This window comes from Chanodichthys erythropterus, chromosome 11 (genome assembly GCF_024489055.1).
Source record: "Chanodichthys erythropterus isolate Z2021 chromosome 11, ASM2448905v1, whole genome shotgun sequence".
Classification (NCBI taxonomy): Eukaryota; Metazoa; Chordata; class Actinopteri; order Cypriniformes; family Xenocyprididae; genus Chanodichthys; species Chanodichthys erythropterus.
Window position 1 is genome coordinate 20,575,725 of NC_090231.1, and position 25,020 is coordinate 20,600,744.

The 25,020-nt window shown below is 38.1% G+C and overlaps 1 protein-coding gene across 1 annotated transcript in view; it reads left to right on the forward strand.

Annotated features, from left to right (window-relative positions):
* The first annotated feature begins 12,058 nt into the window (after window positions 1-12,058).
* Window positions 12,059-25,020, forward strand: part of si:ch211-186j3.6 (neural-cadherin) — a 330,066-nt gene continuing 317,104 nt past the window's right edge. Inside the window, exon 1 of the mRNA XM_067400604.1 lies at window positions 12,059-13,129. Coding sequence (XP_067256705.1) covers window positions 12,148-13,129 — 982 coding nt within the window. The 5' untranslated portion in view covers window positions 12,059-12,147. The remainder of the gene's footprint in view (window positions 13,130-25,020) is intronic.

Below are 25,020 nucleotides of genomic sequence, written 5' to 3' on the forward strand. Positions count from 1 at the left end.
TGATTACTTGATATTGTATGAAAAAAAAAAAAGTGTCTGGTCTTGTACCTTGTGTAAATGTGTAGAGCTCTGACTGTGGATGATTGACAGCTCACTGTGACTAACACAAGCCTGAAGGATCATGCAGTACCACACATTACAAAACTACACATGCTCTGTATTCTTTTTCCTTCTAGTAACTCCCAATAAACACTCTCTTCTGAGCATCTGCTGTTTATGCCCCTCTGACAAACAAGAATAAATTGCACGAGCTGCAGAAATGAATTGACTTTTTTCCTCCTCTTCCATCCTGTATGCTTCAACAAAAAGATTAGAAGATTATCCTGTTTATATTGCCAGCTTGTAAGGACTGAGGGAGGGAGAGGGGCGAAGAGTGTAGAATGGCATAGAAGCTAAAATCCTGTAGCTGGAGGTTGGGGGTGTGGCGCAGGCTCTTTTCCAGCTAGCCTCAGGGGTGGAATAATTAAGAGAGGAGGATTAGCTTCAAGACTCTTGCTCGTATAAAGGAAACTAGGAAAGGGAAGGACGGACATGATGCAGTCAAATGCTCCATTGACTCACTCAGGTGTGTGTGTATTTGTGGTCATGCTGAAGTCATGCACCTGAAATCTCACTTCACGCTTACCATAGCAATTAGCCTCACCAGTTTTGCCTAGTTAATAGGTCACAGTAGTACTGCATATGTAACACTTGCCTGTGAAGAAATGAAATTGGGCACAATGTGTTGACACATTACCCACTGTCTGCAAACAGGGCTAGTGCAGTCCACATTTTTTCTTTATATGATGGATGAACAAGTAAAACTATTTTTATTTGGTGTTCTGTGGTATAAAATATCCCTTGTTTTTGGTTCTTCCCTTGCTTGTCTGAGTTTTAGAATGGATGGCTATAGATAAATTGGTCTAGGCAGAATGGCAACAATGTGACTGTGGCAACAATGCTAAAATACTTATTTATATGAGTGGTGACATTTTAAAATGTCCATCTCAGTACTCAGGATTTTTAATGACTTGGACAGGGGTGGCCTGCTAAAGAAGTGTGTGAATGTGTGTGTACTGCTAGCTATGGAAAAACAGCCCACTCATGTTTTGTTTGCTTCACGGTCTTTACTGCACATCTATGCTGCAAGTTTTTTTTTGTTGTTGAAACATTATATATCATGGATCTGCACAGATATGAGTGCAAGAATATGAGACTTTAACATTTTTTTGAATAGATTAGCTGTTTTTGACGTTTTAGAACAAGCCTCCATGATGATAATTTGATGGTTGTTGATGGCTGCCAGCATGTTGCGATTGCTAGGTTGTTCTTGTTTCTTATTGATCCAAGTCTCTGTATTTACATGCAAGTTATTAGCGAGCTAGAGCCGGTTTTTGTGCAGTCGAGCTACAGTCTTTGTTTGTCTATTCAAGTAAACATAACAAATTAATAATTGAATATTTAAAGAATACACACTTCACACCATCTGTCTTTCTAAGAGCACAAAGCTGCAGCTGATTTTAGTTTTACATTTACATTGTCAATTTTAAAAAGGTGAATTATTGCTTTAGTCCAATTTAAAGTCAAACTTTTAATGTGTATGTAAACACATATATAAAAAATACAGTAAAATCAGCAATATTGTGATATATTGTTGCAATTTCAAATAACTGTTTTCTGTTTGAATACATTTTAAAATGTAAGCCATTACTGCAGTCTTCAGTGTCATGTGATCCTTCAGAAATTATTCTAATATGCTAATAGAGAATACGAATCTGATGTCACGCCGCATTGAGTTCTGGGTAACTTCTTTGTTTATCCGCCATCTTGACAGGATCGCGCAGCCTTTCCGTTATTGAGTTTAGGGCAGTAATTTGTTTTCTGTCATGATTGTGAAAAATGTCACCATTGTATGTCATTAATGCTGCATCGATAATTGTGATAGTAACTCAGATCATCGTTCTGAGAGAAAACAAGACTGAAAAAAGTTTTTTCGCCTTTTCTACGTGTAAAAACACCAAGGGAAGTAAGTCGAGGAGATGACGAGAAGACGCCTGATGGCAAATCTATTATTAATGGCACTGATTAAACCCACTGCTTATCACTCAATAAAAGAATGACATTTTCAAGTGTTTTTGAACGTTTTGATTTCGTTTGGTTTAATAATTAACATTACCTTTGCGAGTCTGACTCTCACTGCGCTCGTGAATTAGCAGAACTTGACGCGGACATTCAAATGCTTAACAAGAAAAACTCTTCATGTGACAAACAAACAATTCTGTACATATTTATTAAAGCATACTGTGTGGAGATACGCAAATGAGCCTAAAATATGAACGCAACACGGTTTCCTCATGTCCTCTCAAAAAAACGCTTAATGCACTTAGACTGATATTAAAGAGACCAAATTCTATTTACAAATAAAGCACATGCAGAAAAATGGATGAGACCAAAATATAAACTTTCAGTATCACTTAAAATGCAAGCATTTTATACATTTTCTTCATAACGGTTTTATAAAGGTAGGAAATTGCTTAGTGTGGTTGTCATTTGTTAAAATAAATAAAAAAATACAGTGTGTTCGTGTCCGTCTGTTCGCTGAATTTGACTCATAATCTTTGATTCTCCTCATCTGTGATCGTGGAAAAGGGGGATTACTATGACAACAGTTGTAGGCCCACTCAATATGCTCGTTTAAGCATCATTTAAACGTTTCCAACAAATAAATGAATCGACTTTCTCAGTGTGTTGATCACATAGATTTATTTGGATATTCATACGATGGCTGAAGCAGCGGTGAGCATCCAGCGTGTGAGACGGTAAACAGATCAACATTGGCAGAAACAAAACAAAAGGTAAGCAAGAATCCGTATTAATTTCAGTACGAGTAATAGAGGGCGATCCTGTCAAAATGGCGGCGCCGCCCCGGCATGCAACGAGGCGTGACGTTGGTTCGTATTCTCTATTTAGTGCTAAAGAAACATTTTTATTATTTTTTGTTGAAAACAGCTTCTGCTTAATATTTTTGTGTAATGTTGTATAATTTCTGTTTGTGTGCTTTGTGTAAGTGTGTCTAAATGATCCATCCTGCCTGTGGGGTTTAGGGGAGGAAGCAGAATCAAATTAGTATTAACCCCTCATGATATTTTAGTACCTTCAAAAGCTGGATATACTGTACCTGCAACCAGACATCCTAACGACTCAGCCTTGCATCTCTGCTATTGAACTTGAATTCTAAGCAGACTTAAGATGCATTGTTTTATGTCTAGCCAGCAGGGAGCTACATAAGGAACCCTCTGTCGCTTTCCACTTCAGCACCATTTCTCTTCAGTTCAGGAGAAAGGAAACGGGGCAGTGAGCGGATAGAATATAGAAACCTTTGCTTATTGGCCAAGAAATGAAACAGCCAGAAAAAGGGCACTGTCCTCACATAAATCCTACCTCTGCCTGCTCTTCTTTAATCATATTTCTTTTGTTTTGTTTGTTTTGCTGCAGGTTTAGTCTCCGCCACCAATGAAGACAGTCCAGCCACCCATTGTATGCCACCTGTGCTTCTGTTAGCCTAATGAAGACCTAGGGAAATGAGGATACAGGTAGGGTGTTTCTGCTTCAGTGAAAACTCTTTCTGTAGTAAAATGCATGCAGAACCATCTGACCAGAAGATCCTGCCAACCAAATGATGGTCTGGCTTGAAATATCACTCCCTGGAGGCTACAAAACCTGAGCAGTGAATCTGATTAAAAATCTCTGTACAAACTTACACTGGAATGTATTGGGATTTGAAACTTGAGGACCTTAAAGACTTTACATGCACCAAGATGGTGCACTTATATTACTATGGATGGGAGAAAGTGCAACGCAAAATGGTGAAATAAGATCCACTTTTTAGGGGTATAACGATACATTCATGTCACGATTCAATACAAATCACGATACTGAACTCACGATACGATACTATCGTGATATTTTAAGCCAAAATAAAGTTTCTTTTAAGTTTTTAATAATTATTATTAAAACAATATTATTAGTAGGGGTGTGACGAGACAGGTATCTCACGAGACGAGACTCGAGACTGAGTTCACGAGACGAGATTTTTACACACTGTTTTTAAGAAATCCTCAATGGTGAAATCATGACTAGAAAAAATATTCTGCAGGTGTATTTGAAATGTTTTAACTAATCATCTTGTAATGAATGTCATTTCAGTTCTACTTTCTGAGTATGAATTATCATATGCAGTAAAAGACAACAATACTCAAGCACTATAAAAGGTTTTGCCACTAACTCAACGGACTGACTTCTCTTCTGTATGATTTCAGTCTCTTCAGACCTTACTGTACATGATTTATGAGCTTCTACAACTTTTGACCTCCTAACTGAACTCCTTTCCACAAACTGATCATAGAAATAAAAACAGTATAAATAAAAATGTTAACACTTTACAATAAGGTCTCATTAATTAACATTGACATATTAACCAACATCAACTAACAATGAGCAATATATTTGCTACAGTATTTATTAATCTTTGTTTATGTTAGTTATTAAAAATAGTCATTCATTGTTAGTTCATAGTTTACAGTGCATTAACTAATGTTAACAAATGAAACCTTATTGTTTGTGCTTAATAAGATTAAGAGAAAACTGTTATTCGTTTTCATGGTAACACTTTACAATAAGTGGAACCATAATCACACTCTCTCAATATTCAAAGTGCAAATAAGACCACATTTTTCTATGATACAGAGCTGAGAGATGGTTATAACTACACTGCCCAGCCTAAAATAGCTTTCATATTGAGAGATATCTGTATTCATCAGGGAGCCGCTTTCAAAATGCGGGGTATTGAAATCGCGTTTAAATGCGCGCTCCTGTTTACTTTCACTTTCAGCGATCGCACGTAACTCTGTAAATATGGAGCGGCGGCGTCCGTTATCCAACTGAATTAAATGTTTTTTATTTAAATACAAAGCAAAACGACAGTGGAGGCGTAATGTAAATGTAGCGGTGGCATATTCTTTCCTAATCATCCTAACACTCTGTAATGGCAACATCACGAGACTACTTTTCGCCTCGACGAGAAATCTCGTCACAGTTTAGTCTCGCGAGATCTCGTGACACGAGATCTCGTCACACCCCTAATTATTAGTATTTTGTTTTATTATTAGGACCCACAAATATTCCTCCATCACATTATTATACATTATATTCAACATTATATAGTAATTTGATGTAGTGATGTCATTGAAACTCAGTAAACTCCTCACAGAGTACTCACGCTTTCAATGCTGGCATTTTCTTTGGACTTTTAGGGATGAATGAATGCACATCGCTGTGAAGGAAATGAAAGGAAGGTGCGCTACATGGAATGCGGCTAGTTTTAAATTGTTTTACCTAAAAAATCTTCTTTTTTTAATCCTTGGAAGCCAAAATCGAAATAAGATTAGATAAAATTGCATTAATCACACAGCACTAAAGTTTAACCTAAACTTTTGTTTAGTTCTCTATATCAAAAAATGCATCATAGACAAATGTCTTAATATTATCGCATATAGAAAAAGTTAGTGAGAATTTGTAAGACAACGTTTATATAGCAATAATAAACAGTAAGTGTATTTTCCAAATTTTTCCAGTACCGACAGCAGAACCAGTAACATCGGAACTTATAGATACTGCGGTCTTTCATAATTTAGCCACGGGGCCCATTTAATACTAGGTTTAATATCAGTACCCATCCCTAGTTACACACCTACTTTCTAAATTAAAGAGCCAATCGCTAACTTATAAAGTCATCGTGTCGCTGCGCTTAGGACTCTACATGTGCATTGGCTGGACCAACCTGAAACATAAACATTCTTCTTTTACAGCTATTTGAGCATAAGGAACAACATTAATGGGACAGTTCATTTCTGACTTTGTTGCTGATTTGAAATATGTTTTTTAAGTGTGGGTGTGGAACCCGGGTGTCCGGGTTTTACACTGGATAAATTAATAAAGCAGAGTAGTGACACATAACCTGGCAAGTACCTTTTTAGATTTCAGGATTTCCCCATTCAAGTTTATAGCACTTGTCTTGTAAAAGCTGCCCAGAGGCATTGCAAATATGGTCGCTGAGTGAGCAGACTTTCCTTGAAAGCGACTTTTTAAGCAGGTAAAGACAGAGATATACATCTGGTTCTGTTTCATAACCTGACCTTACATATGTTATAGACTTCTTTATTGCTGCTTCTACTGTTCCCCCTCCCTAGCCAGAGAGGGATGTTAGTGGTGAGGACATTTAGAGGAGGTTTATTTTGGTAAAGGATGTAATGAGCATGATTGTGTGCTGATTACACCCAGCCAACGTACTGGAGTGTCTTGGGTGAGCTGCGAAGAGGAGATGAGGGTAAAAGCGAGCGCTGACAAGCCTCATTAACAGAAAATACTCTGCTCCGCTGCCGAGGCCCTGCCGTTGATGAGGAACCTAACTGCTAGACTCTCTAATTATGCGCTGTAACCGCCATCCCACAGAAAGCAATAACCCCCACCTCTCTGCATATGCAAATATGACAGACCCGATCATTAGGTTTTATGCCTCAAAGCCAAATTGTTATTGTAAAACCATTGAAGCCAAGGGCAAAGACGTAAAACTCTATCACGCATTTTGACACATTTTTTACGAGCTTTCCTCAATAACAGAACAAATGTTATTGAATGTCATGGATAGTCAAGGGTAATGTGCCATGAAAGTATTGTTTCAAATCAGAACAATTATTTGATGCTTTGTTGAAGAAAAAAAGGTAGATTTTCTGAGCCAAGAATCTATAATTTGGCTTGTTCTCCACTCTGTGTTTCCCAGCATTTTGGTTAGCGTGCCATATTGAAATTTCATAATGATGCCCACAAATTATGTCCCATATGTTCATGAGTCTTGTGCTTCACTCACTCTTTTGACTATTAAAAACAATTACAAAACACGTTCTGCTGCTGATTTTAAATGCACCTTTGGTCTTTCAGAGGACAAACTAAAAAAAAAAAAATCTTTAAAATATGAGAAAATAAAAAATACACATGCACTCACAGAAAACAAAAGTGTTCGCATTTGCCCTTGCTTGAAACCAAGACTGTGAGACTTTCCACTGATCTACTTATAATGGAGTTCAGTGAACCAGCTTGAAAAATGCTGGAGACTCCAGAGTATGTGTTCCTCTCAGGCTTGACCAAGACCATTAAAATACCATATAAGTGCTCACATCCGTACATTGTAAAAGAAGTGCTAACCTCCCTCCAATTCACTGGACTTTGGCAAGGTTTCCTAAAAGTCAGCCTGTGCAGATAATTACTAGGAAAAAAGCCTTCAAAACAAAAATGAAAAACCAGTTACAGTAAGTTAAGTCCATTTCCTTTTTCTTTTAGCACATTTATGTATGTTTTCAGTTTGTGTGTGTGTGTGTGTGTGTGTGTGTGAGAGAGAGAGAGAGTAAGAGAGAGAGAGAGAGAGAGAGAGAGAGAGAGAGAGAGAGAGAGAGAGACCGTATGTGAGTGAGTGACAATGATGGAGAGGTAGAAAGAGAATTTGTGAAGGAATTTCTGCACTCCTTTTTTTTTTCTTTTTTCTTTCAGTATCTCTTTCTGCATGTCCATCTCCCTCTTTTTTGTACTACTCCGGACAGCTTTGGAAAGACAGATCTCTCACTGCTTTCAATTTGAGGCGCTCGCTCTTTTTCTTTGGGTGACATCTCTGCATTGCAGACCATTTTGCTTTACTGTCATTAAACCTATTTCAAATCAAAGTGATTTATCGGTGTTGTGTATAGATGTATTCAAAGTATATTCAAAACTATGTGGTTGAGTTACAAATCTATTGTGAAACAACTTCCTCGGTCAAGTCAAACTTCAGTTAAGAGTGAAGTCTCTTAATGAAGTGGGATGCAACTAGCTAATTAGCCCATTAAAATAAATTAAGTTATTAAAGTATTAATGTTCCTTCTATATATTCGACCCACATCAAATTAGGTTTTCGCTCTGGTCGTTTCTCAGAACATCAACCGTTTATTAAAATGCAGATATGCATGTCAGGCGATCCAACACTACACTGCTGACATGCCATTTTTACACTAATACAATTTACAGATCTGTCTATTGGTAAATTGTGTTTGCTCTGAAGTCTAAATGGCATGTTTCCAACTTTAAATTGAATGTTTTTGTATTGATCCCATTGCCTGTTTTTCCTTATCTAGGGCTGCCACGATGGACGTGTCTGTCGTTGATGAGGATCATGTTGTGGGCTTGTGTCGCTCATAACATCCACATCCTTTAGCGTTGGGCCAGGTTAATGTTATTACAGAGCAATTGAGGAGATAAATCTCTAATTGAAATTTGAAAGCAGCCACCACAGACAGATTGCCTCTAGCCTAACGCGGCAGAGAGGGAGAAAAAAAATCAATGCGTATTAAAAAGGATGCTGCGCAAGGCAATTAACAGCTCCTCCGCAACTTCTTATTGTAGTTTCTGGAGGGGCCGGAGAGGTATGTCGTTTGAGACCAGTGTCGTTCCATGGGGTCACTACTTCTCATAGGGCTGTGTTTCTCTAAATACATTTGTTTCTTTAGAATTAATTACCTCTTCCAAAAAATAAAGTGACATCTTTCTCAGTTGACCAATAGTCAATCGTAATGTCAATCTTACTTTAAGGTAAATCACTTTTCTTACTATTTTAAAGTAATAGTAATTATACCAAAGCCATATTTATTAAACTAACAGCACACGTGGCCTTAATCAATCAAATGCATAAAGGTGCTGCTGTAACATTTCAAGGCTATTATTGGAACAAGACCACATTTCAAAATCATTTTTCAACTATTTAATGCAGTATCATGTTCAGAAAGTACAAAACATATGAGGAAATGTCAAGTTGATTCAAGTCAATTTTAAAAGCGTTATACAAATATTGTTTCATTGCAGCTTTACAGAAAGCATGCTTTTGGTAAGCCAAATCAACTTTGGGGAAAAAAAAAATAAATAAAAATACTCTATAACAGGGGTCGGCAATCAAAAAAAACAAAAACATTTTTGCCACCAAATGGCAGGCCAGAACATAATCAAAGGATAATTTAAGAAATTAGGCTAATTGATGAAAAATGCAACTAGAATTGCCTCTGACAGACTGTTACAGTGTCTTTTGTTACTGTTACTCTGTGTTAAATCCTGTAATAGGACAGTCATTAACAAAAAGCCACATTTGTGTGGCAGTGTCCGGGTTTTACACTGGATAAATTAATAAAGCAGAGTAGTGACACATAACCTGGCAAGTACCTTCACTCACCAACTTGCATCACAGACCGCCTTGCTAAAACACACATATGTGGGAGATGCAGAATGGATAAAAAAATAACCAAAAAATAAAAATAAAAGAGGATTTGAATAAGCCCATTAATGACATGTTTGAGTCATGCTCATACAATCATACAATCAAACTATGTTTTATTTCCATATTGTGAATAATAAATGAGTATCATTTTAATTTGCTTGTTACACAATGGAGCCTAACTTATTGTAATAATTATTCGACATAGCCTACTTTTACACTCAGAATTGTTCCTCGGCATCCTCACGTACTAAACTCCATTTTTTTTTTTTATTGTTTGCATGCTGGAGGTACGCTATTACTTACGTCTGCAGAGCGATGTTAACATTTAAGATAGCTGGTGAGAGAAAATGGCCATATCAAAGAGTCCAAAGAGGAAAGTTGACAGCGAAAATAGGGCATACAAAGAAGAATGGAAAGACAACTATGCGTTCATCTTACCTGGTTTTGTGAATGCAAAGCAGTCTTATCTGCAGTGAAGTTGTTGCTGTTTTCAAAGAATATAATATTAGGGGCCGTTAACATGTTGTGTCTTTCCTTTCCAAAGCGCTTGCGCTCCCGTGGCGTCTGCCGTTGCTATGCAACCATGAACTGAGCTCTCCAGACAGATCTATTTCAGAACCAGCCACTATTAAAATAATCTGGCTGTGGGCACGGGCCAGATATTATTGCTGGCGGGCCAGTTTTGGCTTGCGGGCCACCTATTGCCGACCACTGCTCTATAAGATGTTTAGGTGAAGAGGCAAAATGTTGTACAGTATATTTGCTGTTTTATATATTATATATTATCTAGTTATACTGGGGGGCTGTTGAATGCTCGAAGCTGATTGGTTGTCCACCATTCTAAGGTGTGCAATTATTTTCAGGGAAACACACGGCTAGTAGTTCTAGGCAGGTCTTGACCACATTGCAGTTCCAAGAAACAAAACCCACAACAACATAGCAATTAAATATAGTAAATAATAGGATGAAAATAACAATTATTGTCATGGGTTTTGCCACAAAATGCATTTTATTGTGTCCTGAAAGTGCATACTCTCTTGCACTCTCTCTTTCAAACATACACACATACAGTATACTGTGGTCACACACTCGCACAGAAATGTTTTTTCAGTGCTGCTTTGACGAATTAATTAGTAAAATAATTTAGCAACTTAAAAGATACATGACATTTCTCACCAGCAAGGTCCAACTGTCCAGTTCTTGAGGTAGATAAACTTATAGTTTCGCTATTAGTAGACACTGCAGCCGTGAGAGACGTACATACTCAGGTAGGCTAATTCACATATGCTTATTCTCTCTCTCTTAACTGCGTTAATAACTGTATCAACTGTATCATTCTACTATCAAGGCTCAAGCCTCTGTTACTAGTTCTAAAATGATGTTTTGGAATTAGCAACGGAGGTTTGGGATGAGATGTGTAAGAAATTAGTCCCACACACAATGGGCAAAAACCTGACAAATGTCTTGAAATACAACATTGGAACAGTGTCCTGAGGTGTGGTAAACGTAGGCGGAATAATTGATTCCGGGCAGTTGAATTCTTAGAATTCTCTACTTCGTGTCGTGGCCGCATTACCACCTCGGGTGTGCATTATTTTCTAAGAATTCAACAGCCTGTCGTCAGTTATTCCTTACTTACACCATACGTATAATGCTAGTCTTATATGTGATATGTGACAAAATATGTGTCAACAAACAACTCGATTTGTTAAACAATGGCTTTTTGCAGCTTGTTTGTGAGGTGCAAAATCTTTGACAGTCAGCAAAATCTCAGAGAACGTAAGATATAAATAAAGGTTCTGAGATGATTTGTAAATCTGTCACCTGCACATTTGTAAGGATAGTATTCTTAATAACATTGTTTCTTTTTTAATTTTTTTTTTTCCAATCACACAAACAGAAAAAAATAGGAATATTTGCAGAATTAAACTCTTAATTGAGAACTAAAATTTTACTTTTTATTGCCATTATGTTTGTTTCAACTTTGTTTTTGTTTGTTGGAATGGTGCACAATTTTTTTCTGTAGTTTCTTGCTTTTTTTTTTTTTTTTTTTTTTTGAAAATGACTTTTTTCTTTTGTTTCTGTTGGTGGATTTTAGAAGAGTGTTTTACTTCAGACCAAACAACTTATGTAAAAGTCAATTAACATTATTTTACAATAATTAACAATTTTACAGCTCAGCATACAAACTATGGATTTCTAAAAAAAATAAATAAATAAAAATAATAAAAAAAAAAACATTAGTGAGGTTAACCTGTATGTGTCTTCTCAAAAGTGATTTGCAGGTTGATCATGCCATACGTTACATGCCACCAATTGAGGAGCATAAATTCGGTCAGTGTGTGCCAAAGTAGTGTGGTTCAGATTAACGTTATGAAGCCCAAAGAAGAATTTTCCATTAAACAGGAATATCTAACTTTCCTATGTATGAGCATCATCTGGTATAATCGTATAGGTCATTATATAATCTAAAATTTAGAGTTTGTTAGTTTTTTTTTTTTTTTTCCCGCACAAGTTGCTTCAGCCAAAGAAATAATCCTTTATGAAAGAGTTCCCTAGAGGAATCCCTGTCTAGTCCATAGCCCCGCCCTCTCGCGCGTGGCGCTGTCCATCACAGTAGTGCTGCTCTCTGAAACTCCGCGAGCTCAAGCGCGCGCCCGAGCAGATTGCTGCTGAAGCGCGAGGAGACGGTGGGAAAGTTCTGCTGCTCAGACTCTGGAGGATCAGTGTTCTACGAATGAGGAGTGAATTCGTGCACCATGTTCTGCTATTTGAACACTGTCGCTTGAGATCAGGAAGAGTGCTGTAAACTTACAATCATGTTTTGGACTATTTTGTTGCCATATTGTGTGACTTTTGTTTTGGGAAATACAACCGACGAACGAATACCTTTCTTTCACGGGCATGTGTTTGAAAACTCTCCAGCTGGCTCAAAAGTGAACGGACTGAGTATCCCGGTGAAGCGCATCGACCCGCAGAGATGGTGCTCCAAGTCCGGGATGCACCTAAAACTCCTGGGGGACAGGAGTGAAGATTTTCACGTCTTTGCCCACCACAGGCGAGGACACATCTTATTGAAAACCTCTAACGTTCTCGATCGAGAGGAGCGCGCTGAATATTTCCTCAGTGTCGCGCTGTGCTGTCAGAGCTGCGCTTCAGCCGAGCGCGTCGTGGCCGAAGTTGCTTCTATTAAAGTGGACGTGCTTGACACGAACGACCACGAGCCCACTTTCCAACATGCAGACGTGAAAATAACTTTGGACGACGCTACGGCCCTGCGGTCGGTGGTGTACACGGTGAAAGCGGAGGACATTGACAGCGGCAAAAACGCCGAGCTCATATACTACGCGCTCCCGAGAAACGGCAGTTTCTATATAGTGCCCAAAACCGGCGACATCCTCCTCGTTGACTCGATTCTCGGTCTCGCGCAGCCCATAAAGTTCAGCGTGTTTGCGCGAGACCACGGCTGGCCCGCTCGGACCAGTCAGAAAATGGATATAGAGATCAGTCCGCGCCAATGGCCAGCCCTTCCTCAGCTCGATAACGGACTCTCGAGAAAGTCCCGCTCCGTGCCGGAGCCAGTGCTTATCACCGTGTCGGAAGACGCGAGTATAGGCTCCGTCATAATGAATCTGCACCCTGTGAGGTTTCAGTCCGCCAGCTTTGAGCTGATTCACCCGGACGCGGATAACTCTCCCGTCACCGTGAGTCGGGACAGCGGAGATTTGGTAATATCGAGGCGGCTCGACCGAGAGACGCAGCCGCTAGTGGAGATAACTGTAAAAGTACAAGATAAGCGAGGTGAGTGCGCCGTGACTAATCCAAATATATGTACAATACGACTATATGCCCTGCTACCCTTCACACCTGTACAGTACGTAACAGTGTCTCCAGCGCGTGCTGATTTCACCTGAACACCTAAAATGACGCGCGCCTCCATGTACCCAAATCCTTCCTCTCTCCCCATCAGATTGAGCACATCATTTTCAGCTTCCCTCATTACAGATGCTCAAAGTTCACAGGAATCAATGTTTAATTACCACTCGCGGTAAAGTCTGACGTGTAATTGTCACGAGCCAAGGCAGAGATGAAACCGCGGAGCTGCATGAATGAAAGCGTCCACTTGCAATGCAGAAATATTCATACACACCTAGATGATAAATGCAGCAAAAATTATTTTATAATTTGTAAACTGCGATCAGTAGGATTTACTGTGACTCATGCAATGTTTTTAACGTCTTTGCATTCATTTTAGCCTACTTGTAACTATAATTTTAGTCAGTTTTATGGGATTTTAGTGTTAATTGGATTTTCTTAATCAGTAATTAAAGTCATAGTTGTCAAAAAAAAAAAAAGTGCAATTAACTTATCAGTGCAGGTTGGCAGCAATTTTACAATGAAGTTCAAGTTTTACATTTTAGCAGGTTGTGCATATTGCTTTTTTTAATCAAATCAAGATTTTCTTCCCTGTACCTCCTTTAGCTTTGAATAATTCATCTCCAGACCATTCAGTCAATGTTCAGCATTTTAGGTCTTTGTGTGTGAGGAGGGAATTTGAAAAGACACTCGCATGGGTCCTTTTACAGAATTATATCATAGTTCTCTATTCACCTATAATTGTGTTTTTTGCATTTCCAGGTGAACCCAATGCATCAAGCTGACTTTAGGCACAAATGTTTGGTGATTTAATCCTTTTTGAGTTCGAGATGATGCTTTACTTTCTTTCATCTGCTTGCATTAGCCATGTAATCCCAACTCATTCACTCTCTCATTTTGGGGATTTAAGACTGGCAGCTCGGTTAGAGGAAACTGCTGGGAAGATGTGGAGTTTAGTGGAATGTGCTCATATTTGAGCAGTTGACTGTGCATGATTTAGCAGTCTGTGATTTAATTAGTGTTGGTTTGTTAATCAGGGGCTTTCTGCTTGCTGGACCCTTAGCTCTGGAGCTGCTTTTTTTTTTTGTCTGCGTTCCTAGCATATGTTCAAGGGGCGCTTGTTTGTGCGTGTGGGAATGTTTGCAGATCTGTGAATGTTGTGTGGTGTGCAACCCAAGCTTAGCACAGACAATGAGGCCAAACAGCTGGTTTTAATGAGGAGTAAGAAGGGCATCTGCTGACCTCATATTTGCCTGTGGCTCATTGGAAGTAATGAGCTTTCAGGTAACCACATTTATTAAAAAGATGGGGATTTTTTTTCATGTGTATTTAAGATATTAATGTCTTTTCTCTTCCTTAGCTTTTGGTAAATAAGCCCAAGCTCATATAAAATAATGTGGAATATCATATTTCCAAGACAAATTTCTCTTTTGAATTAGGCAGGGCCGCGTTATCCTAATGGGCAATATGGGCTGCAGCCCAGGGCCCTGAACACTGGGGGGCCCCCGAGACAATCCTCTTTTGCGTTTTAAAACGCATCGTCGTCACACACCCGAATCAAGAGTCACAGGCGCAGCAGATAAACACGCAGGAATACAACCAGGACAGTGGCATAGTGTCTGAGTATGCACGTGCACATGGGCCTGGGTGGATTGGTGGCCCGCTATTACGGGCTTAACACCAAGGTATACTTCGGGCGTTCACATCGCGTATTTTTCGTCATCAGGAGGGTTCGCGGACGTCCGCACTCCCAGTCCGCATGCAGCCCAATGTTTATGCCACGGACAATGTGTGTACTGTACAGTAGCCCATGCGAAAGTTAATTGAGTGCTTGCTTGAAAACAAAAGTCCACTAGATAGTGCGCAGTGCACACGGCGAACGTATCTTTCCGCAGCCAAATACTTTTAAAGGCTCGCACGTGCGTCTGTGCACGAGACAGAAGCCATGTGCATGTTCATAAAAATGAAGTATAATAGAAATAATGTTGTCAATAACTTGGTAAAGCCTATGTATGTTAAATGTTACTACTAAAATCATTAAGAAGCCGAATAAATGGACAAAGAAAGGGTCCATTACCATGTCTTAACGATGATCTATTGCATTTGACTGTCATTTTTAAAGTGGGTTTCTGAAACTTGTGCATGCAGTAATGTCAGTAGTACAGAATTTTAAATGAGTCATATTGGTGACTCAAAACAAAAAACAAAAACAAATACAAAAAACAGCTACATCTGCACATTTTAAAATACTGCACAAGGTGTGAATAAATGTAACTTGTACACTCGTTGGGGTGGATACTTTTTATTCAACGAAATAAAATGCATTTTTGATGGAAACGTGATGGGGCCTTTGCGTTCGTTAGCCCAGGGCCCCGGCAAAGGCTTAACGCGGCACTTGAATTAGGCCTGGCTAAACATCATTCATTATTGAAATAGTAAATGTAAAACTAATACAGTAAAACAGAAATGGTAAAATTGAAAGAAGCAAAAAACAGAATTTACCATCTGAACAAATCTAGAAAAAAAGTTGCTAGAGGGCAAGAACTCCATTGCAACTTTAAAACCTGAAAACTATACTTTGATCTTCTGTAAGTATTCAATTAATAATATATAGAGAAGACCAAAACAAAATCTAAATGCCCCGGGTAGGCTGCTGATTCTCTCGCATACAACATATTCCTACAGAACTATTAAAGAAGTGACAATGTCTGGAGGTGAATGTTGAGTGTCTTCATTATCTCACATTGCTGTCAAGATTGCTAAACGTTAACGTCTACCTCTCTTCTTTGTACTTTTGTACTTGTACTTTTCTGTCATGCTTTTGTGTGCTAACTGGATGAATGCACAGTGTGACATTTAAATAGAATACCTTTTGTTATACATCACCTAACACAAAGCAAATATTCACATATTGAAATGATTTGATACCTGTGTCACTTACATCAGTCTTAAGTTTGTATATATAGGCCACAAATTACTCTTGCAATATGGGACTAATTATGAAATCACATTTAGAAAAAAAAAAATATATTTATGAATTTATATTTTACATATATTTAAGGCTAAAATCATTTTCCAAAATAATTTTTCTACATCTGACCCTTGACCTTTTTTAGGGCTGTCATTTATAACCATTTATGCCAAATTTGGCAAAACTTCACACACATTGAAAAGCATTTTTGCTATCTGAAAAGTAGTGACAAGGTCTTTGTGTGTTTCAGGTATTTCAAAGCTTTATTAACATTCCATTTCATCTTGTGCTGCTATATTTAATTTGGAACTCACAAGTGAAAATGTCCATAACTTGACACAAATTCAGATGGAACTTTGCTGCCTGGAAAATAGTGAAACCATGTCTTAGTGTTACAAAAAACATAACATTGTTTCTTTCTTGGAAGTCCAAATCTATGATTGTAGCACAAGTGAAAACACTTTTTTTTTTCAGTGTAGCCCACACTTTCCACACGTAACTCGATTTTGACCTGTTTAGTCATCATTTTTGGAGCATTTGCTTGTCAGTGTAGTGAGGCAGTGTCATCTTTCCTGACCTCTGGTTGTAGTACTGGCATAAGATAATGCACCAAAATGCCTGACTTCCACAACAGTCTATGACTTCTGCCTTCACCCTTACTTCAACTGTTCTCCTTGATCTTCAGCTTCTTCCTTTCTTACTATGACCTTTTTTTCTGATGCACTACCACCACTATCATCAATACTTTCTGGAAAAGGTACATATTGTTTAGTATAAAACTCATCATAAGTGACCTGTCCATAAAGCATAATACTTGTCATAGACAGTGCACAGGGTCATATATACACCATGAAAAAAACAACAACAAACTCTTCATTTTTACTTCCAAAGAACATTTGACAGCATTTTACAGAGAAAAAATACATATATGCAATGTTAAACCATTTATAATTTTTCACTGTTTTAAAAGATGACCTGCAGTTAACCAATTAACATTTTGTTTTACAACTTTTTGTACAGTATACTGTGCAACATTTTCATTTTAAATCTGAATGAATAGATTTTGCATTGTTGTTTTTATAGTGCAAGTATACAGAACTGATATGCTTATGCCTTCATAAATCATAAATGTAAATTATTCCTGACATCGTTTCTCTTCTCACAAATCACTCTATACATCTCCCTTTCCTTGCATGTTGATGTGATGTGTTGTCTATAGAATCACTGAGTGAGTCTGGGTAATTTGGCCAAACAGTCCAGTCTGAGTTGTCTTTCTGTGTCTTTCCTTTTTCTCCTGCATTTCTTCATTATTTTTCCTCACTCTCCACCTCACGTTCTATCTTTCTTCTACTTTCTTGTCAAAGCATGTCTGATGCTGTCAGTCTTTATGGTATCAGTGCTGTGGGATCAATTAACCCCTGCACAGAGGATGCCTATAGATAGTCTGTGTGTGTTTGAGTATTCGTGTGTGTATCAGTGACAGTCCTCAAACCAATCTTAACAGTGCATTATAATCTTACCTTAGAGATGCCATTGACTGTCTTGCTCAAGCCCTCTTTTTCTCTCGATTAGACATGATGGTGTTGAGCTTCTTGTAATTCAGTGCAAGTTTTCAGATTGAAAGGAGATTGACACTAGCCTATTCTTCTCTTTCTCTCTTCTCAGCAGGTCCAGTATGTTGCTCTTAGTCATTTCCTTTCTCTATATTTCATTAAGTAGACATGTATTTGAGGCATGCATACAGGGCATACAGGCAACATGGCCCAGGTGTCCAAACCAAAGTTTTTTGCATTAGACCAGCAAGCATGTGTTTTGCAAGGGATATTCTGAGCCGCACTCTGGTAATGGCCCTAAACACCCACATCAACAGGGCTTAATTTGAATGACAGGCTCAATGTTTTTCTGGGTCTTGACCAGCCTTCAATACTGAAAATCTGTTAATCTGGTCAGCATGAGCCAAAGAGTTACCACAGCATATGGAGAGCTTCTTCCATCACTGACACAGAGGAACTAGCAAATGCTTCACAGGGTCATACATTTGCGCACGCACACACATAGACTCAAACACTCAAGCGGAAGCCCTAAAAACTGTGTGCAAAACCTGCCCTCTGGCAGACAACACATTTATATTCCAGATAAACCTGGTATACTTGTTTTCTCTTGCTGTGTGTCATACAGTATATGCAGTAGATCTTAAAGGTCCTTAAAGGTCCATATGCAAAGATTTTCAGTTGCTTTCTCACTTAAAACGGCCAGTAAAAACGGCACACAGATGATGTCTTTAGATCAGTGCTTCTCAACCTTTGAAAACTTCCAGAAGGGAAATAATCTTAGGCTGTGTGTCCACCAAAGCATTTCTTTCCAAGGCTAGCATATTTTTCAGTTGTTTTCAATAGGAGCACCACGTTTTTAAAAACGCCAGGAGCGTAATGAGGCGCTGAGAGTCTATTTCACGCTGAATCACTGAGCGCTCTGTGTTTTTTACCGGTCACCGACTGTTGAAGAATGTTCAACTTTGGGTAAAACGCAGCGCTCATCACTGTCAATTTGTACCCAATCGTCCAATCACAGTGGAGGAGGGTTGGGACAAATACAACACCGACCAACTGCCACATTCTGCTTGCACAACATCAACAGATGACAACAACAAGCATAATAACTGAACAGATTCATTTGAAACAAGAGCCAAAGCAAATACTTTTTGCATTTACGTATAGAAACAGTACAGAAACAACTATCTGTGAAATTAGATACTAGTAAGACTTCCGCGCATATTCTGTATCATAGCAAGCAAAGCATCTCAATTGAAAAAATAAAACGCTGCGCTGCGGAAGTGCTCTCAGGTGCTCACAGATGAACGTTTTCAGCAGAGCGCCTAGTGTTTTCAGCTGGCGAAAAACGCTTTGGTGAACACATAGCCTTAATCTTAAAATGATTTAAATTTATTTTTAAATCATTTTAAATAATCCTAATTAAAATGATAAAAAAAAAAAAACATTAAAAGTAAACATATACAAAATTTAAACTGACATTTTTTTTCATTTGTTTTATTACAACAGAAGTACCAGAGGTACATCAGTTTACTTAGAGGGGCTTTTGAATATTCTCAAAGGCAACCAGTGCATTTAGAATTTTTTTTTTTTGATACATTTTTCAATAGACCCTTGTTTTTTTTGTTTTTTTTTAGATCCTTTATTAAAATGACATTTGTACATTACATTTATTAATTTAGAAACTTTTATCAAAAGCAACTTAGAAATGAGAAACATAACATTCACATGGTTTTCTTACTTTGATAAATGATGCCACCAGCACATCTTCTGAAACAGATATTTTGGTTTGAAGACAAAACTTCCTGTAAAAATGCTGTTGACCTACATTCAAACCAAAGGTGTTTCTAAATAAGCATCTTAATAGGTCTGGAAACATTGACTTTCATTTTTATAAAAGTGTTTTTCTGTTTGATCTTTTTTTGAGAGTAGTCCTACTTTTATTTTTTTTGCAAACAAAATAGCTCAAGAACACAGTATTCAACAGCACCATTATTTTTAGATTTAAGAGGAAGGGTTGGAGGTTTAATGGCTGTCCTCGTGACAGGTAGGAGGGACAGGAACACCAGAGAGAGACTGTAAGAGAGTCTGAGAGCTGCTGGTGTTTGCAGTTATACATGTTTTGGTTCGTCCACTTTCCAAAGGATGGAGTTAAAGCATGTGTAAAGACTGACAGATATGGAAAGAGAAAACTATTTAAATAATTTAATGAACTCTAGTGTAAATTAATATTTAACGTAACAAAAAAGGAGCAAATATAGAAACACCTCACCTCAAGTCAGAGAGAATCATTGCTACAGCTACAACTGTTTAGTGAGTATTAGAACAAGTCCTCACTCATTCTGTTAAATCTAAGCATACATTAAGCCATTGTAAAATGATGTGGGAGTTATGTGGCAAACAGTGGGCTTTATGACTTTCTGATAGTCACCCAGGGCTCTCCACACAATGTCTGTGACAGAGAATGAATATAGGAGGTGTGTTACAGTCCAGATATGCATGTACCAGCACAAGCTCTAGACATGTCGAGTTACCCTAAGTGGAACAAAATCAGATGTAGCAAATGAAAAGTGCACTGTGGCGTGTCTCAGAACATTGGTGTTGGAACGTTTGAACAGTGGTGGCTCCAGTTAATCACGTCTGAGAAAGCAGGTGTAAATGTAAGTCATCCAGTTTTCTGCTGTGTTGTGTTCTTGCCTGATTCAGGGAGCACTTGGAATTTTCGGTCTTTTCTCCCTGATGATTTGAGAGCAGTTTATTTCAAACAATCTATCTTTTGATAGCCTTTTGAGCCTTTTTGTGGGGATCAGATGGGCGAGAACTCAGTATAAAGACTTTGCATTTAGTGATTAATTCAAATAGTTGTTCTGGCATGCATAAAGAAATTGTGGATGTGTCTTCAAAATGTTGTGGCTAATGATAAAAATCAGATGTCAGTGGAGATTAAATATAATTGAGATAATCAGCATATTGATGTATTAATGAACAAATTGATCAAATCTGATCACAGAGCTATTCCCCCAACACATACAACATGTGCATCACAAGTATTTGACTTCTTATTTGCATCAACTTTCTGGTTTCCCTAACAACCACACTACTGACAGGGCTAAGTTGCCATGGCAAAAAAAAATGTGTTTCTGACATTGAGAGGGGGTTCTATGATCTATGCCTCTGAGGAAAACGCATCACAACACATCCTGTTTGTAACTCGCACATATATGCATATATTATATATTGGAATTGTTCATAAAAAAATGAAAATTCGGTCATCATTTTCTCACCCCGATGTTGTTCCAAATATGATGTTCTTCTGTGGGACACAAAAGAAGATATTTTGAGTAAACTTTCACTTACAAACAACCCCAAAAATAATTTGCTTGGACTGGACATTTCGACCGAAATTCCCAGTCTCATGGATTCATATTGAAGTGACTGGATTTCACACACTAAATAAATAAATAAGTTGAACAATCAGTGAATGCTCCATTCTGTTGCATTTTAAAAAGACAAATTATTGCTTTAGTCATACTGAAACTGACCTTTGAAAGCGCACTTAATCTGTGTATACACAAACAGACACAAAGGCCTATTAAGAAGCGAATAAAGCTGTATGACAGAATCTGTGAGTGCCATGCCCCCATCATCTCTTCTCACTTGATCGCTCTATTCCTCACTCCTCAGGGAGACACGCTCAGTATTGGTAATTGTGAGTTCATGCTGTACACAGCCTATATCCTACAGCTCCTCTTAAATTAGCCTTGTGTCACTGCGTTTATGCCCCAGACTCTAGATTGAACGTGTGTTTGTGTGGTTATGTAAGGATCTGTTTATATGCTTATGCTTGTGCTTGTGTAAGCAATGCTTCTCACCGTGTTTGTGTGTTGTGTACAGTATATGTATGTGTGTGTGTGAGGCAGGCAAGACATACTCCACAAAAGCCGGATTGCTTAATTATCAGAAGGTAACTAGGTACAGATCCAACTCTCTGACAAGCTCTCTCTCTTTCTCCATCTTGTGTATTATTCCATCACTGATTATTTCATCAGGCTGTCTACAATCTTGGCCCATCTTGGCGTTGTTTTCTTTTTCTTTTCTTTTTTCACCATTTCATCTGCTCTGCTCAGAACTGTTCTGTGATTAGTTTGTATCCAATCTGGCTCTCTCTGATATAGGAGACTGTGAGTGTGGCGGCCAAGTCTTCTAATTGCCAGACTTAATCAAACAGACAAATGGGAGGATAGCAGGCAGCCTGTGACCTTTCCAAGATGGCATCCACGCCTCAGCTCTTGAGCAAGATAGTTGCCAGCCAGCTCCTCTCTTAATAATGCTGACAAATGCAACTGAGTCTGTGACTTCAGTACCATTTCCTGTCCGCATCTAATAGGCCATGTGGCCTATGAATCGCTGGAGCCTGTGATGAGTGCTAACTCTTCCGTGCCTCTGTTGTTGCCCACTATGGCTAATGTTTGTCCTATGACATTCATCATAAGGTTCTGTGATATTTGTGTGTGTTTGGAGGGAGTGTGTGGAAGCTGACAGCATATCCTGATATTTGGCCCTGGAGAGCACTAGCTGAAAGTGATGCAACATTAGCAGGCGAGCAGCTTTTTGTGGTGTAGTTTCACAGCATCAATCTATTTTGAAGTGTAGAGAAAGGCCACATTTACACTGTCAACCAATTCAGGTTTCTTTTTTTTTTCTGGGTGGATATGTGTTGCAGATTGGATTTTTCATATGTGGCTCTGAATCTGATAAATACCTGATATCTGACCTAAATCTAAACACCTGTAACAATTATTTTATTTCACAATGTTTTGTCATTTATATCCACTCAAACCTTTACACACAGACTAGCAAAAGTGCATAGTGCTTAAAGGCTTTGCTTTAAATGAAAAGATACAATAATGAATAATGGCAAATGGATTTTGTTATTTTGACAGAAAAAAAAAACAAACAAAAAAAAAAAACAAGTAAATAACTCTCATCGTGTGCATGTGTGTGTGTTCTTGTATACATGGTTTATGAGGACACAAATGTGACATGGGTATTACAACGTAAACATGGTTTATGAGGGTACTTCCTGTGTGTGTGTATCTGTGTCTGTGCATTTTTTTGCGACATATCAGGACACAAATTTGAATAATGACATGGGTATGACATAGGTAAATGGGTGACTTATGAGGACATTACCCCATGAAGCCTTTTTTCAAAAGGCTTATAAATCATACAGAATGAAAATGTTCACAATTTTCTGTAATGGATAGGTTTAGGGGTAGGGGTAGTGTAGGGCGATAGAAAATACAGTTTGTACATTTATAAAAACCATTATGCCTATGGAATGTCCCCGCAATTCACAAAAACAACCGTGTGTGTGTGTGTGTGTGTGGGTGCATGTGTGTGTGTGTGTAAAAGAGAGAGAGGGCACTTACACACCACAGTTTGTTGCGTCAGATTACTATGAGTCTATGCTGGTATCAGTTATCCATTAATAATCAATATTGTTTATAAACATTTAAAGGCTGGAATACACTACATGATTTTTGCCCCGATTTTCCCCCCGATTTATAGTCTGAACAAGTTGACGCTAGTTGACAAAAGTCAGAGCCAGTCTGCAGATTTGAGCCGACAGATTCCATAGAAAATCGCGTAGTATATCATGGTCATAGACTCCGCTTCAGATTTTGATTCCATCCAGTCGAAGGATATCAAACATGTTTGATATTTTGAGCCGATTTTAGAACACACATCAGTGCACTATATGTGTTGTTGTTATATAAATACAGTACACGATATAGTCATACGCTGCCCAAACAATGCAAATCAAGGGTGCAAAGTCAAAAAGATTGAGAAAAAAATGAGACTACTGTACGAAATCGGGTAATAAGGAAAAACTTACCTCATTCAGCACATGAATCACAAGCTTGGCGCCTGACGAGTAATCATGGTAATCATGTTGAGACACTAAAATATACCGCTTACAGCCGCTAGATGGAGCCGCGCCTGCGAGATCGCACATGACATTCATGAATGAGAAAATACAGAATCTGCCGTTTTATATTTGTTTGCGGCAGTTTCGTCACACAGTCGGGTCAATACAGCTCACGTCGCTCCCAAGTTGAAAAATACGGAAATTCTTTTTTCATAACGCAATAAAAAAAATCACTGAAGAATAAGTGGAGCTCCACCATGATAGAAAAATTGCTTCAGTAAGTACTGTACTGTTAGCTTTGTCTTGAGAGAGTTAGCAAACCACATTCTGCGGCAAATCCGGATTCATTCATTATTAAATATGTTAATATTCATCACTATTATACATTTACGCCAGAAGAATTATTAATTATATTACATTAAATGTACATAGCGACTGATTATGATAATTGATTACATTATAGGTAACAACTTGGATATTCATAAAACTACACAATTTACCTCTAACTCCTGTTGTAATCTGTCCATACTGACTGTGTCTACCCACCCCTGTCTATCTCCAAAAGCATTTGCCTCGCATCTTCCACTACTCATCTCTTGCATTTGTTTCGCCTCTCTGTCATGCGTCTCCTTGCAACCAAGCATGTGTTTCTGTTTGTGTTCCGAACGATTTTAAAGTCTGGTAGTGTATGATGCCCGGCTTTTCTCTGTAACCATTTACAAAGTCAGCAAGTGTATGATGCCTAGTGTTTTAAAAATCTGTTCAGATTTTAAAAATCGTGTAGTGTATTCCAGCCTTAAAGTAATATAAAGAGATTAAATCCTTTTAAAACTGGTGAAAGCAGAGTCTGTCACTGATATAGGCTTCTCAGATCTGGTTTTTGAACATGAAGGACATGACAGAGAATGAATTTTTTTCACTAATGTGCAGAATTGGCAAAATGCCACATTATAAATGGTAAATGCGACCACTGGGAATAATTACTTGGGACAAAAATAAAGTGTGTGTGTTTTTTTTTTTTTTTTAATAGATTCAAGTCTTAACAGATTTTAATCCAAGGGATGTGTGAATCATGAGAATTTTCATTAAAGGATTATTTGCAATCTTGGCAAAATTTAGAATCGAAGAATTGGGTCCCTTTCGATTCATGGGTGTGAATTGGAATTACATTGGTCACACCCACAGGAAGTTGAATCAGAATTACAGGAAATTCAACCCAAATTATGAGTTTAAGAAATACTTGTTCTTCTATCCTAGTTAACAAAACTTAATTTATTAACTATGAAATATATCAAATAAATTCAAACGTCTATTCAGTAGGAATAGATGTTGCTGTGCATTTGGGTGTCTGTTTTTGTTGCAC